Source organism: Oenanthe melanoleuca, chromosome 5, assembly GCF_029582105.1.
Source record: "Oenanthe melanoleuca isolate GR-GAL-2019-014 chromosome 5, OMel1.0, whole genome shotgun sequence".
NCBI classification, from domain to species: Eukaryota; Metazoa; Chordata; class Aves; order Passeriformes; family Muscicapidae; genus Oenanthe; species Oenanthe melanoleuca.
Window position 1 is genome coordinate 56,068,889 of NC_079339.1, and position 13,901 is coordinate 56,082,789.

Genomic DNA, 13,901 nt, shown 5'->3' on the forward strand with positions numbered 1-13,901 from the left:
TGGTCAAAAAGTATCTTTACAACTTGATCTTAGATATGAACTCAGCCATGAGAAAGGCAGAGGTCATATTTTCCTGAATATTACAGCTTTGTGTGATGCAGAGGGGAGAGTGGTGAAAGGTACCCTGAGCTCACACGGTGAATTAGCTGCTTTTAACTTCAACCAGGATCTACTCACCCATGCCCAACCTGCAAGCTGCCCCAAATTAATGCTGAAAATGGATAGCATTGGATTGGGCATTTTTGGCTTATCTATCTGTTCTTCTTGAAGTGCTGACCCTCTTAGTTTGAAAAAATCCACAGTAACACAGCAAATCAGCCTGGAAGAGAAACAAAGAATCTGAAGGCCATGAGAAATACAGATCCGCATTTCAATTTTTTATCCTGCTTTTTCTCTGATACAAAAGCCTATACGTGCTTTCATGCTGAAAGCAGGCTGGAATTGACTTAGATATTAAAAGTATTTAATTTGGAGACTTATTTTTGTAAGTGTGGAACTGAATTCAGTGCTTTCAAAAGCAGGCCTCCAGCTTTGCAAAAATGTCTCTCCAATTTCTAGATCAGCCCTTTCTCCTTCTCCTTCCAGACAGGTCTGCAGCAGGTTATCCTAACACGATCTGCACAATCTTTACACCCCATCAAGTGCACAGTTTCTTCAAAACAAACCTCAAACAAACCTCAGCTCCACCTGAAAACCCATCTCCTCTCCATCATCCTTGTGGAGAACCTGTAGGAAAATGTCAAATTATACAAATGAGAACTTTGGCACAGCTGTGTTAGATCAGGGCAAGTTAATCATCAAAGTTACAGCTGGAGGTTGTTAATCTGCTGGTGATTTCCAAGCAAATTATTTTTTACATTCTGTTTACAAAATAAGAGAATTGATATTATTGGTTGAGCCTGGAGGCTGATGCCTCACCAGCCATGGTAAAGCAAAGATGACAACTTGCTTGCACACTGAGGAAGGTGTGTGCTCCTTAATTAAGCCTGAGTCATCACTTCCATTGGAAGCAGGATGGAAGGGGCCAGAACCTGCTGAGAGCCTGATCCTGCCCTGCCTGTGGCACACACCACTGGTGAGACAGGTTGGAAATCACTGGCTCAAGGCTGGATGTGTGCTTTGGCTTTCCTACCTACCTCACTGGGAATTAATTTAGAAATCCTTGCTGGGAATTCCACCTTAGACTGTGCTTACGTGAGCAGGAGGCCAAATAGTTATTTCAATTTATTTTATTTTAGGTCTTGTTACTGTTTTTGGTACTGAATGAAGCCAGGGAAATCACTTAACTGCTGTTCAAGTCTCATGAATGTGCAGAGCTGGTAATCTCAAACTTCATAAATTGTAAATTAAGGTTCCCAAAATAATTAAATTTATACTTGTTTATTTTTAAGTAAGAGAAGTTGTCTCTTTTTATTGAGGTTTTGTGCTTTCAGGACATGATGTGGCTTTTTTCCCCCCACATGTAGCAGCAGAAACAACCCCAAAAATTAAGACTTCTATTGCAATTGCCTGACCCAGGAAACAGGAATTTGAAGAAACATCCACTTCCTAAAGACCCCACTGAGCCCTTTGGACATGGGCAGTGTAGGTAGGGGCAGACATTTCAGTTCACAGGGACCAAGTTCTTTTTACCCTGGTCTCTGAACCTGCTATTGCTGAGCATCCATTATTTGATCTGCAGACTGAGCAGGGAAAAAACCCCAAAGAGCAGCTAATTTTCAAATTTTCTCTCCTCTGCCTTGTGGCAAAACCCCTTCCCAGAGTGCAGAAAGCAGTAAAACCCTCCCACCCAGCACTTCTATTTTCAAGCAATGTCAAGGTGAAAAGCTTCCCCAGTGAACCCTGAGTGTCTCTTTCCTCTGCTCGGTTCACAAAGCAAAGAACAAACCTCCTTTGCTGTCCCTCCCACCTCCCTGAATCCCTTCTCATTAAGGAAAGAAAAGGTCAATATTGGTGGTGTTGAAATGAAGCACAAGGACCGAGCTGCCTCCTGTGCCTGGTGCAGGGTGCTGAAAGAGCCAAGCGTGAAACAACATTTTCCAGAGCCTCCATCAGCTCAGGGGGCTGCTTTGGCCTGCCAGTGAGCAAGGAAGGAGCCTGATTTCAGGAAGCAATTTGCAACCAGCCCCTAAGGAGACTAAGGGGGGAAAAAAAGCACCTGTGAGCAGGTCATAGCTTGGCGTCTCCTGACAGGAGTTTGAAAAGTGCCTGGCAATTTGGGAAATTCAAGAGGTGGTGGACAAGTCCCACCAGGAGGATGCTGAGGAAACCTGAGGCTTGCCACACCAGAGATCTCTTGGTGAGGCTCCCCACCTTGGCCCAAGCCACTGTCTCCCCTCCTCTTAGCGCTTGTTTGTAGTCCATCCATGCAGTAAAGCTGCCACCTGAGCCTCACCATGATCACAAATTCTCAGAAGTAGCATGGACAGAGGATGTTTCCCACCCCACCAATCTACCCACCCATCTTATCTCTCTGAAGCTCTCTTCTGCCTCTCCACAGCTTCCCCTCCATGGCCTGGTAGATGGACTCTCCTGTACTCTTGTGTTTTTCTCTCTGTTCATCTCCATCCACTATTGCCTCTGCTCTTAAATCTTCTGGCACTCTGGGTGCAGAGAGATGCCCCTTTGTTCTGTATTTATCTGCCATCACTTATGATGCTGTCCTGGGTGCATTATGAGAGATATTGCCTAAGCCTGGGTGAAAAACAGGGGCCAAAGCCCCTTGGGACCAGCATCACAGTGATTTCTATGCTGCAAACTGAGCAGGGATGGAAGGCTTAAATGTCCCTGAACTTTGCAACAAATACTGTCCTGTGAAAAGGAATATTTTCCCCTTTTATTGCCCTGATTTGGTATCAAACCAAGTGTTTAAAAAGCCTGACTTTTCTCCAGGGAGGGAAAGTTTGATTTTCGACCAACCTACCTCTTGCAATCTTAAATCTGTTTTAGAAGGAACATTTTGTTTTCTTTTTCAGTGCAAACAGACATAATTTCTACACCACCCAAATACTCCTTTCTTGTGCACCAACAACACAAGGCATTTACCTTGGCAGACCAGGTAAAACAGTGCCCTGAGGGCCCTGGTGGTGAGTTACAGTGTCTAACACTTCCCAAGTACAATCACAATGATTTATGACCGCTGACATGACAAAGATTTTGTCTGGTAGTGAGGAGTGATGGCTGATGTCCCTCTAAATGCTTATCACTTCTGGCAGCTTAATTGAATCCCGTTAACAGATGCAACAAAACTGAGAAACATTTCTCCTTCCTAGGAGTCCTCATTGGAGCACAGCAAAGATGGTGTTGGCATTATTTCCCTGTTTTCAGGAATTCTTCTTTGAAGTCAGAGGGTGCAGAAATGATCTTCCTAAAAAGGAAATGCCACCAAAGTAGTATATTATCTTCATATTTGATTTTAGGACACTTTGGCAGGAGAACAGCCTGCCATGATGGGTGGTAAGAAGGGAGAGTTGCTGCAGTTTTCCCCTGTGGACTGAGGCATCCCTCATTCAGCATGCAGAGGACTTGGGCTTACATCCAACTTGGAGCCTTGCCCTCCTCTTGGGGGTTTTGAAGCTTTTCAGACCAGTTGAGCAAAACCTCAGATAACTGTGACAGCCAGGGCATCCAGCCCTGGCCTGCGAGGTGTTCTGGGAACAGCTCTGCAACACAAGAGATGCAAGGGAGGAACCCAGGCACTTCTGACTGGCCTGCAGGCAGCTGGGAGAGCTGCAGGAGATGCCTGGGTGGCTGCAGAGCTGCCAAGGGGCAGTGTTTGCTCAGCACCCAAGGGAGCAGCAACCCCCAGGCTGCTGGAGGCAGGTGGAGGGAGAAAGCTCCGTACTTCAAAGCTGCTGTGTGCAGAGAAGGCCAAAATGTGGGAGATGGTTTTCAATAAGGTTCATCCAGAGCAGCAACAGACACCTGTGGCCTAGAAGGACTTTTAGGAAAGATAAAGTTGTGCATACAGCATGTCCTCTTGCAGAAGCTGAGCTGTGCTAGTCTCTCATCCAATTTCATGCACCAGGCTGTTATCTTTTTCTTGGGAAAGCCATGGAACTGGGCAGAATTTAAATTATACCCCAGAGAAACTGGCTTGCTTCTCTGACAGAGGTCATAATGAGGGAGTTTGGATTCCAGTTATAGCTCAGCACAGCAGATGTAGCTGGTTTTGCAGATGATAAAAATACAGCCTTGTCTCAGGAATGCTGCCGAAGTGAGGCATGCGTGTGGCTGGCTGCTTTTTTTCAGAGCTGTTGTTTAACTCTGGCTGTACTGTACAACAGTTGTTCCCATTGGGAAATCAATATTTACTGACTAAACAGCAATAAGACAGGCTGGGTGCCATCCAAGCATGCAGCAGGACCTGCTCCAGTGAATGCCCACACCTCAAACTGTGAAAAATGTTACTCCTCTCTCTTTTTGGGGTAGGAGTACTTTTCATTACCAGTGATGAATACTAGTTTATTTTTACTCTGCTCTGTATGCTTTCCAAGGCCAGCTTGCAAGGAAGGAGGCAGCCACTGAAACAAGAAAGCTACATTATATACTGTCCTCTATCACACACAGCTCACCTCTTCTGGTCAGAATTGAGTGCTTGGTGCACAGAATTAGCATCCTCCCTAAAGAAAAGCAATTTATCTGAGAAATCAATCACAACTAACACTTCAAATCTTGAACTTTCAACTCAAGCTCCTGCTTGCTGTCAACTGTATGTCATAGAATCATGGAATTGTTTGGGTTAGAAGGGACCTTCAAGACCACTTTGTTGAAACCCCCCTTCCAGGAGGGACACCTTCCACCAGGAGGCTCAAAGCCCCATCCAGCCTGGCCTGGAACACTGCCAGGGACAGAGTGTTACAGGGACCTCCTCAGGGATCCTGCAACTCCAGTGCCTGCAGAGACCTTTCCCTGGAGGACAAACAGCAAGGAGCAGATCACTGAGGCTCAGCTGGGACTAGCACAAACCTGGCAATGTGAACTTGGTGCTTTGCTGATCCCCAAGGCTCTGCCAATGGAGGAATGCACTACAGGCAGGGTGGCACTGCCACTCTCACTTTATCTGGATACTACCATGAGTCCATGTCCTCCTGGATTTGCAACAACACACTTGAAGCTGGCTCTGTAATACTGCCTGGCCCTGTACTCCCTCCTGTTTGCAGAAACACAGCTGTAAGGAAAATGTACTGTCTCTAATCTCTATTTACACAGGATGGTGATAAAGAAATTCCTCCACAATCATTTAATCTCTCTTTGGGCTGACACCACCATCTTTGCTCAGCCCAGCTCCAGAGCAGCAAGACATGCAAACACGACACAGTTATTTGTGGGCTAGGGAAGGACAGTCACGTGCAAACAATCTCTGTACCAAAGTACCCCTCAAGTCTTGTGCTCAGTTTTGAACCTCTCACTGCAAGAAAGACGTTAAGGGGCTGGAGTGTGTCCAGGGAAGGGCAGTGGAGCTGGGGAAGAGTCTGGAGAGCAAGTCTGATGAGAAGCAGCTGAGGGAGCTGGGGGGGTTCAGCCTGAAGAAAAGGAGCTCAAGGGGAGCCTTCTCACTCTCCAAAGCTCCCTGACAGGAGGGTGGAGCCAGGTGGAGTGAGTGTCTTCTCCCAGGTAACAAGTAACAAGAGGAAATGGCCTCAAGTTGTATAACAGGAGGTTTAGATTGGGTGAAATTTCTTCGCTGAAAGGATAGTCAGGCATTGGAAATACACTGTCCAGGGCAGTGGTGGAGTCACTATCCCTGGAGGTGTTCAAAAGGTGTGTGGGTGTGGCATTTCGGGACATGGTTTTGTGGTGGGCTTAATAGTGCTGCGGTAACAGTTGTACTCAATGATCTCAGACATATTTTCCAACCTGAACGATAATGTGATTCTAAGTTTTTTGCTGAGCACGATGAGTGAGAATGAGCGAGATGAGTATCCCACCAGGCAGGACAGTACTGAGAGGAAGGACAGCCCCATCTTCTGGAAGCCGAGGTGATTGAAGCTCTTGCCCAATTTTGGCAAGCGATCGGAAGCAAGAAGCCTGCTTTGGGGTGGGTTCCTGCTGTAAACTCAGCTGGCTGTCTGCAGCAGTGAGGTGCCACTGGCATACGTGCTGTCCCCACCGTGAGCTGGCCTGCTCGTCTCAGTAAGCTCTGAGCAAGCTCTGCATGAACTCACTGGCCCTAAAGGATTGGCAAAACAGGAAACTCTTTCAAAGTCTAAGGATTTGATGTTGATGTTTGAATTTCCCTTTCATATCGCTGCAGCATTTTTGTCCAGGCGCTTTATCCCTGCAGCGCAAAGCTGTCATTTATTTGTAGTCAGAGATTTTGTGCTTTTGAAATTAAAGCCAAGGCAGACAGAAAATAAAAGTATTCCAAGATACTTTAGTGGATTAGACAGGTGTTAATTAGGGGAAGCTGAGTCTTTCCAGCCCTTGGGGCGAAGCATATCTTGCGTACAAATAATTCAGAAAAAGGCAAAGCTGTTCTGTCTAATGAGATTTTTGGTTCTATACAATTTGAGGAAAACACAGAATGTACTCATCAGTGGAAACAGAGTTAGAACACAGTGAGAATAACTTAGAAGGAGCTGACAAGGTCTGAGGCCAATGCAGAATACATGGCCACAGCTGGGAAAGCAACATCCCTGCTCAGACAGGTACACAAGCAAGAAAATGGGCTGAGAAAACAAGGCAGGGTTATTAAGGGAGCTCCTCTGGTCACAGTCCTACTGTGAAATGGGTTCTGCCTGCTCACAGTCCTACTGTGAAATGGGTTCTGCCTGCTCACAGCCTGTGATCACAGGAGCAAGCAGGGTGTATCTCACCCTCTAATCAGGAGCTTCTGGGAATCAGCTCCCAAAGCAGCAACTGGCAGTGATGGTTGTTAAAAATACACTCTCGAAAGCTGCACCTGGAGCTGGCCACATTTTCCTGCCAGTTTTTGGCAAATTCTGTAGTTGGAAGAACTATGGAAAAAAAATCCACCAAGAATTTTTGAGTATAACCCCTTAGGTCAAACTCTGTCCCACTTGTTATCCAGATCAACAAATGTTAATGCCCTACCCCTGAATTAAAATTCTCATCAGAGCCATTTTCCCCAGACAATGGCCTTCTTGCCCTGGTAAACACAGAAAATGGGCATTTTCTCAGAGGAAGTAATTTGGCTTTTTGGACAACCCTTCCACATACACACACATAAAAAAAAAATTCCGATAATCTGGGACAGTATAATCAAACAAAACCTTTTCTACTAAAAGGAAACACTTTCCCCATGCCATTGAGATGCTAAGGGACAACACATTACTTTATTATTACATATTATATATGTAATTATATATGCATAGTATTATTATTACATGTTATCTTAAATGAAGAAAATTAGATGTCCTTGCATTTCATTTTACCAGTACACATACCTTCTATTGAAGTTCTGTCTTTACTTTAAAAGAGTGATTCATGCATTTAGCTTTTGGTTCATTTTAAACTTATTTTAGGGGTCATAATAAATCTCACCTTGGAAGTGCAGGATGATTAATTTCTCAACTACATGTTTGCTTTGAAGTGTCTGTTGGCTGTTAATAAGTCCTTTTACATTTTTTTCAAAGTCACAAAACACAAATACACGTGAATGCTTTGGGCCAAAGGAGGGGAAAAACCTGTCTGACAGTGGGAATTTAGCTGAAAGGAGGAGGGGAGCTGCTGTCTCACCACTCTGGGGAAAAAGTGCTGCATTTGTTCAACCAAAATTGCTGTATATGGAGGCAATGGGAAATTTGGGACTGGGTCTGCAGAGATACTGATTTAAAGGGTGGAGTCTTGGGAAATGAAAATTACATTTTGTTAGAAAACCACTAGTGTTTTCACAGCACAGATTTCATAAACCTAATGTCTGTCTGACTGAAAGTTAAGTGCCTTACAGCCCTTCACTCAGTGTTTGCTTAGTGGTGAATACTGTAATAGGCTCTGTGTCCAGCTCACAGCTGCTATTGGAGTGTGTCTAGAAACACTCATGCCTCTAAGACATGGAGAAACATGTAAACATGTGGGCTCAGAGGAGCCAAGTGCCAGCTGGCAGAGCTGGGCAGCCACCCTCTGGAGCCACTGGCTCAGGCTGGCTGAGGATGCACCTCCAGTGCTCAGGAGTGAGATTTTTTACAAAGGCCACTGTCAGAGCAGGATGCTAAACTCAGGTGCTGATGCTCTGGACCACTGCAGTAGTGCAAAGATCCTTCCACTCTCAGGGAAGCATTTCACCAGGAACACTGATGTGACAAAGTAATTTCCACCCAAGCCAGCAGGTGTGTTGCCATCATAGCACAGAAGGGGGAAGAAGGGAGAAAAAAATCAAAGCAAGTTGGAATTGAGCAAGGGATATGCATGAAAGCAATTCTCTCTGGAAGACAATTCACAAAAAATCTTTATTTTGCTAAAATATTTCACATTTCTGTTAGGGAGAGTCCTGTAGCTGTTGCACTTCGTTCACTTACTCTAAACCAGAAAATGCTGCTGAACATCATGTATTTCCTTTGAAAGAAGCTTAAGATCATTTGATTGTATTTCCTCAACTGATCTTCCACAGCCACCTCACAGAGACAACCCTTAACAACCCTTTTCAGAGGTGAAAGTTTTCCCTAATATCCAATCTAAACCTCCTCTGGCACAACTTGAGGCCATTTGCTCTTGTCCTGTCCATTGTTCCCTGGAGCAATGCCTGACCCTCACCTGGCTGCTCCACCCTTCTGTCAGGGAGTTGTAGAGAGGGAGAAAGTCTCCCCTGAGCCTCCTCTTCTCCAATCTCAGCCCCTCCAGCTCCCTCAGCTGCTCCTCATCAGACTTGAACTCCAGACACTTTCCCAGCTCTCTTCCCTTCCCTGCACTAAGGCCTTTGCCACCACTGCTTTGGGACCTGTTGCAGCATTCCACACTCCTCACAGGCATGTTTTTATCTAACCCTTACTTGCTCAGAGAGAGAGATTAACCCCTCTTCTTTGTAGTTACCTAACTTCTTGCATTTTGCATCACCCCCACTAAAGAACTGAAAAGAACAGCTGCTAGAGGAAAGTAGAGAAGGTCAGCAAGTACTTTGTGAACAATTCCCATCCTTTATTCACCAGTAGGTGTGATTTGGGCTAGCCAAATGATTGGAAATGGTTGTTGCCCTCTTCCCCAGCTCAGGGTGCTTTAACAAGACTAGGAACCAACTAGAGACAAGGGAAGATTGCTGTTCTGGAGAGGGCAAGAACAGCCATTCATTCATTCATTCACTTATTATCCTTCTGCAGGACCGGAGTGGAATACATGAACCTCTGGCTCCAGCTAGAGGCCACTCACGGCTGGGTTTCTGAGCTGAACAGAGCTCTCCTTAGGAAGCATCACTCTGCTCTGTTAAGATGTGTGGTACAATAGGCCCAATATCTCAGAGGGAACGAGAAGACCAGAGACCAGAGAAATTTCATCCTAGGAAGTGGCTGAACATCTCTCATCTATGAGAAGCAGAGACTAAGTGTTTTTTCTCCTTTACTTTTGTGTGAACAAACTCTCGGCTTTTTCACTTTAGTCAACACCTTTATCTCAACATACTACTTGTTTTCCATCTTATTTTCTCTCCCCTGTCCCACTAGGAAGGGAAGTGATAGATGACACCTGGCATTCAACCAAGGTGAACCCACTACACTCATCTTAAAAAAGGGGAGGAAGGAGAACTGTATAAACAAGTGATATGCCAGCCTCACCTCTGTGCCTGGGTAGATCACAGAACACATCCTCCTTGAAGCTCTGCTAAGGCACACAGAGAACAAGAAGGTGATTTGGGACAGCCAAGGGTGAATCCTGCCTGAGCCTTAGTCCTGCCTAACCCACAGTGGCCTTCTATGCCAGAGTGAGTACATGAAAGGATAAGGGAAGGGCTACAGGTGTCATTATCTGGACTTCTGTAAAGCCTTTGACATGATCCCCACAACACCCTCTCTAAATTGGAAAGAGATGGATTTGATGCCTGGACTGTTGGATGGATAAGAAATTGCATGCACAGTCGATTCCAGAGATCAACAGCTTAGTCAGGATGGACATGGGTGACCAGTGGTGTCCCCCAGGGGTCTGTTGTAGGAGGAGTGTTTAATACCTTCATTAATGTCATAGACTAAAGGGATCAAGGGCGTCTTCAGCAGAGCAGGACAGCTGCCAAACCTGAAGGACAGGATGCCAACCAGAGAGATGTGGATGTGCCTGAGGAGTGGAACCAAGGCAATCTTACGTGGTTTAAAAAAAAACAAGTAGGAGAAGCTGCTACCTGGTCAGGGTAGACCCCAGGATACATGCAGGAACAGTGTGGGCCATGGGTGCAAAGAGCAGGGGAGCTCCTGCCTGTCCCTGCCCTGTCTGCCTGTTGGGTCTGCCCAGAGCACCTGGGCTGTGAGTGCAGCCACGTGTCCCCTGTGGCTGTGTCTGTCCCTGCTGTCCCTGCTGCCCTGCTGGCACAGCCCTGTCCCTGGCAGAGCCGTTCCCTCCCCGGGCACAGCCCATGGCTGCTCCCTGCTGCGGCCTGGCCTGGCCCCAGAGCAGGGTCCCCGTGCGGGTGGCCCCGGGGTGGCCGCGTGTCCCCGGCCGGCTGTGCCTGGGCAGCTGCCTCAGCCGTGAGGGATGCAGAGCTGCGGGAGCCCACGGCTCTGTGCCGCCCGCGCTCCAGAGCTCCTGCTCCGGCTGCCAGGGCCTCGGCGCCCCGCCCTGTGCCCTCGCGCCCCGACGGCCGTGCCAGGCCCCGCCTGCCGCCCTCATGGTGCCCCTGCTGGCCCCAGGGCTGTGCCAGGCCTTCTCCAGGGACACCTTCCTGCAGCCCTGCAGCCCCTGCACGGGCCCAGCACAGACCTGCACGGGGGCTGTGTGCCAGGGCCTGCAGGGACAGCGCCAGGGCCGGTGGCTTCCCAGTGCCACAGGGAGGGTTTAGGCTGGAGGAGTGCAGGAAATTCTGGCCCCTGGGGCTGCTGAGGCCCTGGCCCACGCTGCCCACAGGAGCTGTGGCTGCCCCGGCCCTGGCAGTGCTCCAGGCCAGGCTGGGTGGCGCTTGGAGCATCCTGGCCCAGTGCAAGGTGTCCCTGTCCTTGGCAGCAGGGCTGGGACAAGGCAATTTCTGAGGAGCCTTCCAAGCCAAGCCAGTCTGTGATTCTGTGATCACAGGGGCTGGGGGCAGCTGGGCTTAATTTCTGATTAGAACCTGTTCAGCACTGTCAGTTTGGTTGATTTCAAGCAGACAGCTCACGTGCCCAGTTTCCCAATGTGTGACTTTTACCAGTCGTGTAGGTCTGGCGGAGATCAATAAAGTCTGCAATTTTGTATTCTGCAAGATTGCATTTTATTGAAACAAGAGCAAAGCAGTATCTGGCTTGCCACTCATAATTGCACTAACCATACAAAATAATACAATATAGGTAATATATACATATGATATATAATATAAATTATATAGTTACATCAATATCTATTATCTAAAGTATATATATTATATGTATGTTATGTATGTATAAATTTATCTATTTTATGAAAAACCTTCCAACCAAAAGTGCACTTACAGTATTAATGTGTCACAACAGATAGTAACACTTAAAATATGCTCCATTGTTATCATTTAACCATAATTACCTATTCAACTCTCCAAAATTATTTTATCAAGATATATATATATTTATCAAGATATATATATATAATTATTAATATTATTTTGCTTTATTGTAATAATCTATATATGTGATAATTTATACTCTTTACAGTATGTAACTTGTATACACAAAATATATATATACGAGAAAAACATCTAGATTCTTATACATATAAAATTTCAGGTCAGCTCCAATACAGTTTGTCCAATGCTGACCTAAAGGTGTCCCTTCTGGCGACAAATAGAGACACGGTCCATTGACTGATCCTGGCCAAGCAGCATTGATTTTTCCTCTTAGTCTCTTTTGCCATGTTTCTTTTTTCTTTTACTGTCCCACATTCCCACTTCTTTCATATTCTAAATTTTGGCTCTTCTCAAATGCCTGGAGCAAGTGTGTGTTACAGGTGGGGATTGGGGACTTTGGCCCCACAGGTACAGCATGTTCTCTCTTCAAGCGCATTCTTAGGAGTGGGGAAGTTCCAGCTGGGCTTTATACAGATCTGGGTGCCTTTTTTGGAAAATGAAATTATACAAGGAGGTAGAATAAACCGTCCCATGTCCCTCCACCTGCTGAGGCAGCAGGAGAGGCTGTGGGACCTTCGCCAGAGCCTTTGCACGAATCATCTTCTCCTTAAATTTGTACTATGAGGTGTCTCTCTGCTGCCAGCTGCGAGCAGCACAAGCACAGCTCTGTGCAGGAGAATCTCTTTCAATCTTCAGGTCTGAGGACTGCCAAGAGCCGACGTTGCAGATCCAGGTACTCGCCCATCCCCTGGGAATGGGCAACCGGATCCATGGCCAGGCGATGGAAGAGATTGTATGGCTGAGCCGTTTGAACATCTGGGGGTAAACGGATGACCTGAGGCAGCCTCTGGTTTCCCACAATGAAGTGGTTGAGGCGTTTTGCTTCCAGGGATGAGCGAAGGCTCTCGCTAATATCAATCAGTCGCCTCAGGAAATGTCTCCTGCGCCATTGTGACACAGGAATGGTGTTCAGGAGGTGCATGACAATGGTTTTCATGGTGTAGGTGGAAAAGCCTATGCCCAGCTGAAGGCGGGTGAAGAGCTGCAGGCATCTCAGGTGCAAGCTGTCAGGGGGGGGCCCGCCTGGCGATGTGCTGGAAGAACTTCACCTCTGCCACAGCATAGGTCTCAGGCCACAGAGTGCGTGAGATGCCAGCATATCCAGGCTCGCTACTCACAAAGATGTCGGAGTCACCTCTCCGCACCCCAAACTGCATCACAATTCTGAAGCTTTCTATGCCATTGGTCACCTGGAATTGGCAGGAGCGTCTGGAGGGCAGCAGCTTTAAATGCCAGTTGTGTGACTGAGGCAAAGCTGGCCAGATGGCTCTCACCAGCTGGTAGAACCAGCGGGCAGTTTTCTGCACATCCAGGTAGGAGTTGGTGCACAGGGTGTCCAGGAGGCTGGGATCCTGATTGCTCCTCAGCTCCTCCTCGGGGTGGTGCAGGAAGCACAGCATGTTCTCAGCCTGCTGCTCCTTGCTGCAGGTGCACTCCAGCTGCACGCGGACACGGAAGTTCCTCCCCTGCCTCTGCTCTGCAGAGTCCAGCTCCAGGTGGAAGCTGTGGCCTCGGGGAGGAGTCATGGGTATGAGCACACGATACACAAAATCCTGCTCACGTGGACTCCAACCTTCGAAGGCGCTGCCCACCCCGATGGCTCTTTGCAGGACTGGGTAGAAGCTGTTTCCCATGACATGTCCAAAATAAACTGTATAATTGTCCATGAGGTCAGTTGTCCACTCACAGCCCGCCTGCAGGTCCTGTACAGGCCACTGTATGCGCTCCACTAGCCTCCTTCCTATGTTCTCTTGAACATGATCATCTATGTTATTTCCAACATCATCTCCTTCAGGCTCCTCCCTCCTTAGGTTGCTTTGGCAGCCCATCAGCCATAGGACCATAACAAGGACCAGGAGCACAGCAACAGGTAAGACCTCTAAGAATTGCTGCAATCTACTCTGCTTCCAGGCCAGCTGCTCCATCTCCTGCTCCAGCCAAAGCCTTTCCAGTTCCTGGCGTTTCGCACGCACCTCCATGCGCAGACGTGTTTCTTCATCCTGAACATCACCCACATGCCGCAGATACTGGATGAGGCTTTGCACGAGAATGAAAAGGAATGTTATGGCATCCATGGTCTGCAGGAGGATGAAGAGAAGGCTGAAATGCGGCCAGTAGGGAGAGAGATGACAATGCGAGCAGCGGGGATGGGAATCCTCAGGAGTATGAGGGA

General features: G+C 47.3%; 1 protein-coding gene across 1 annotated transcript in view; it reads right to left on the minus strand.

The window, feature by feature from the left end:
* Window positions 1–12,353: 12,353 nt before the first annotated feature.
* The window catches only part of LOC130254104 (inositol 1,4,5-trisphosphate receptor-interacting protein-like 1), an 8,023-nt gene continuing 6,475 nt past the window's right edge, over window positions 12,354–13,901 (minus strand). The window contains 2 exon segments of the mRNA XM_056493326.1: window positions 12,354–12,743; window positions 12,745–13,828. Of these exon segments, the coding sequence (XP_056349301.1) occupies window positions 12,354–12,743; window positions 12,745–13,828 (1,474 nt within the window).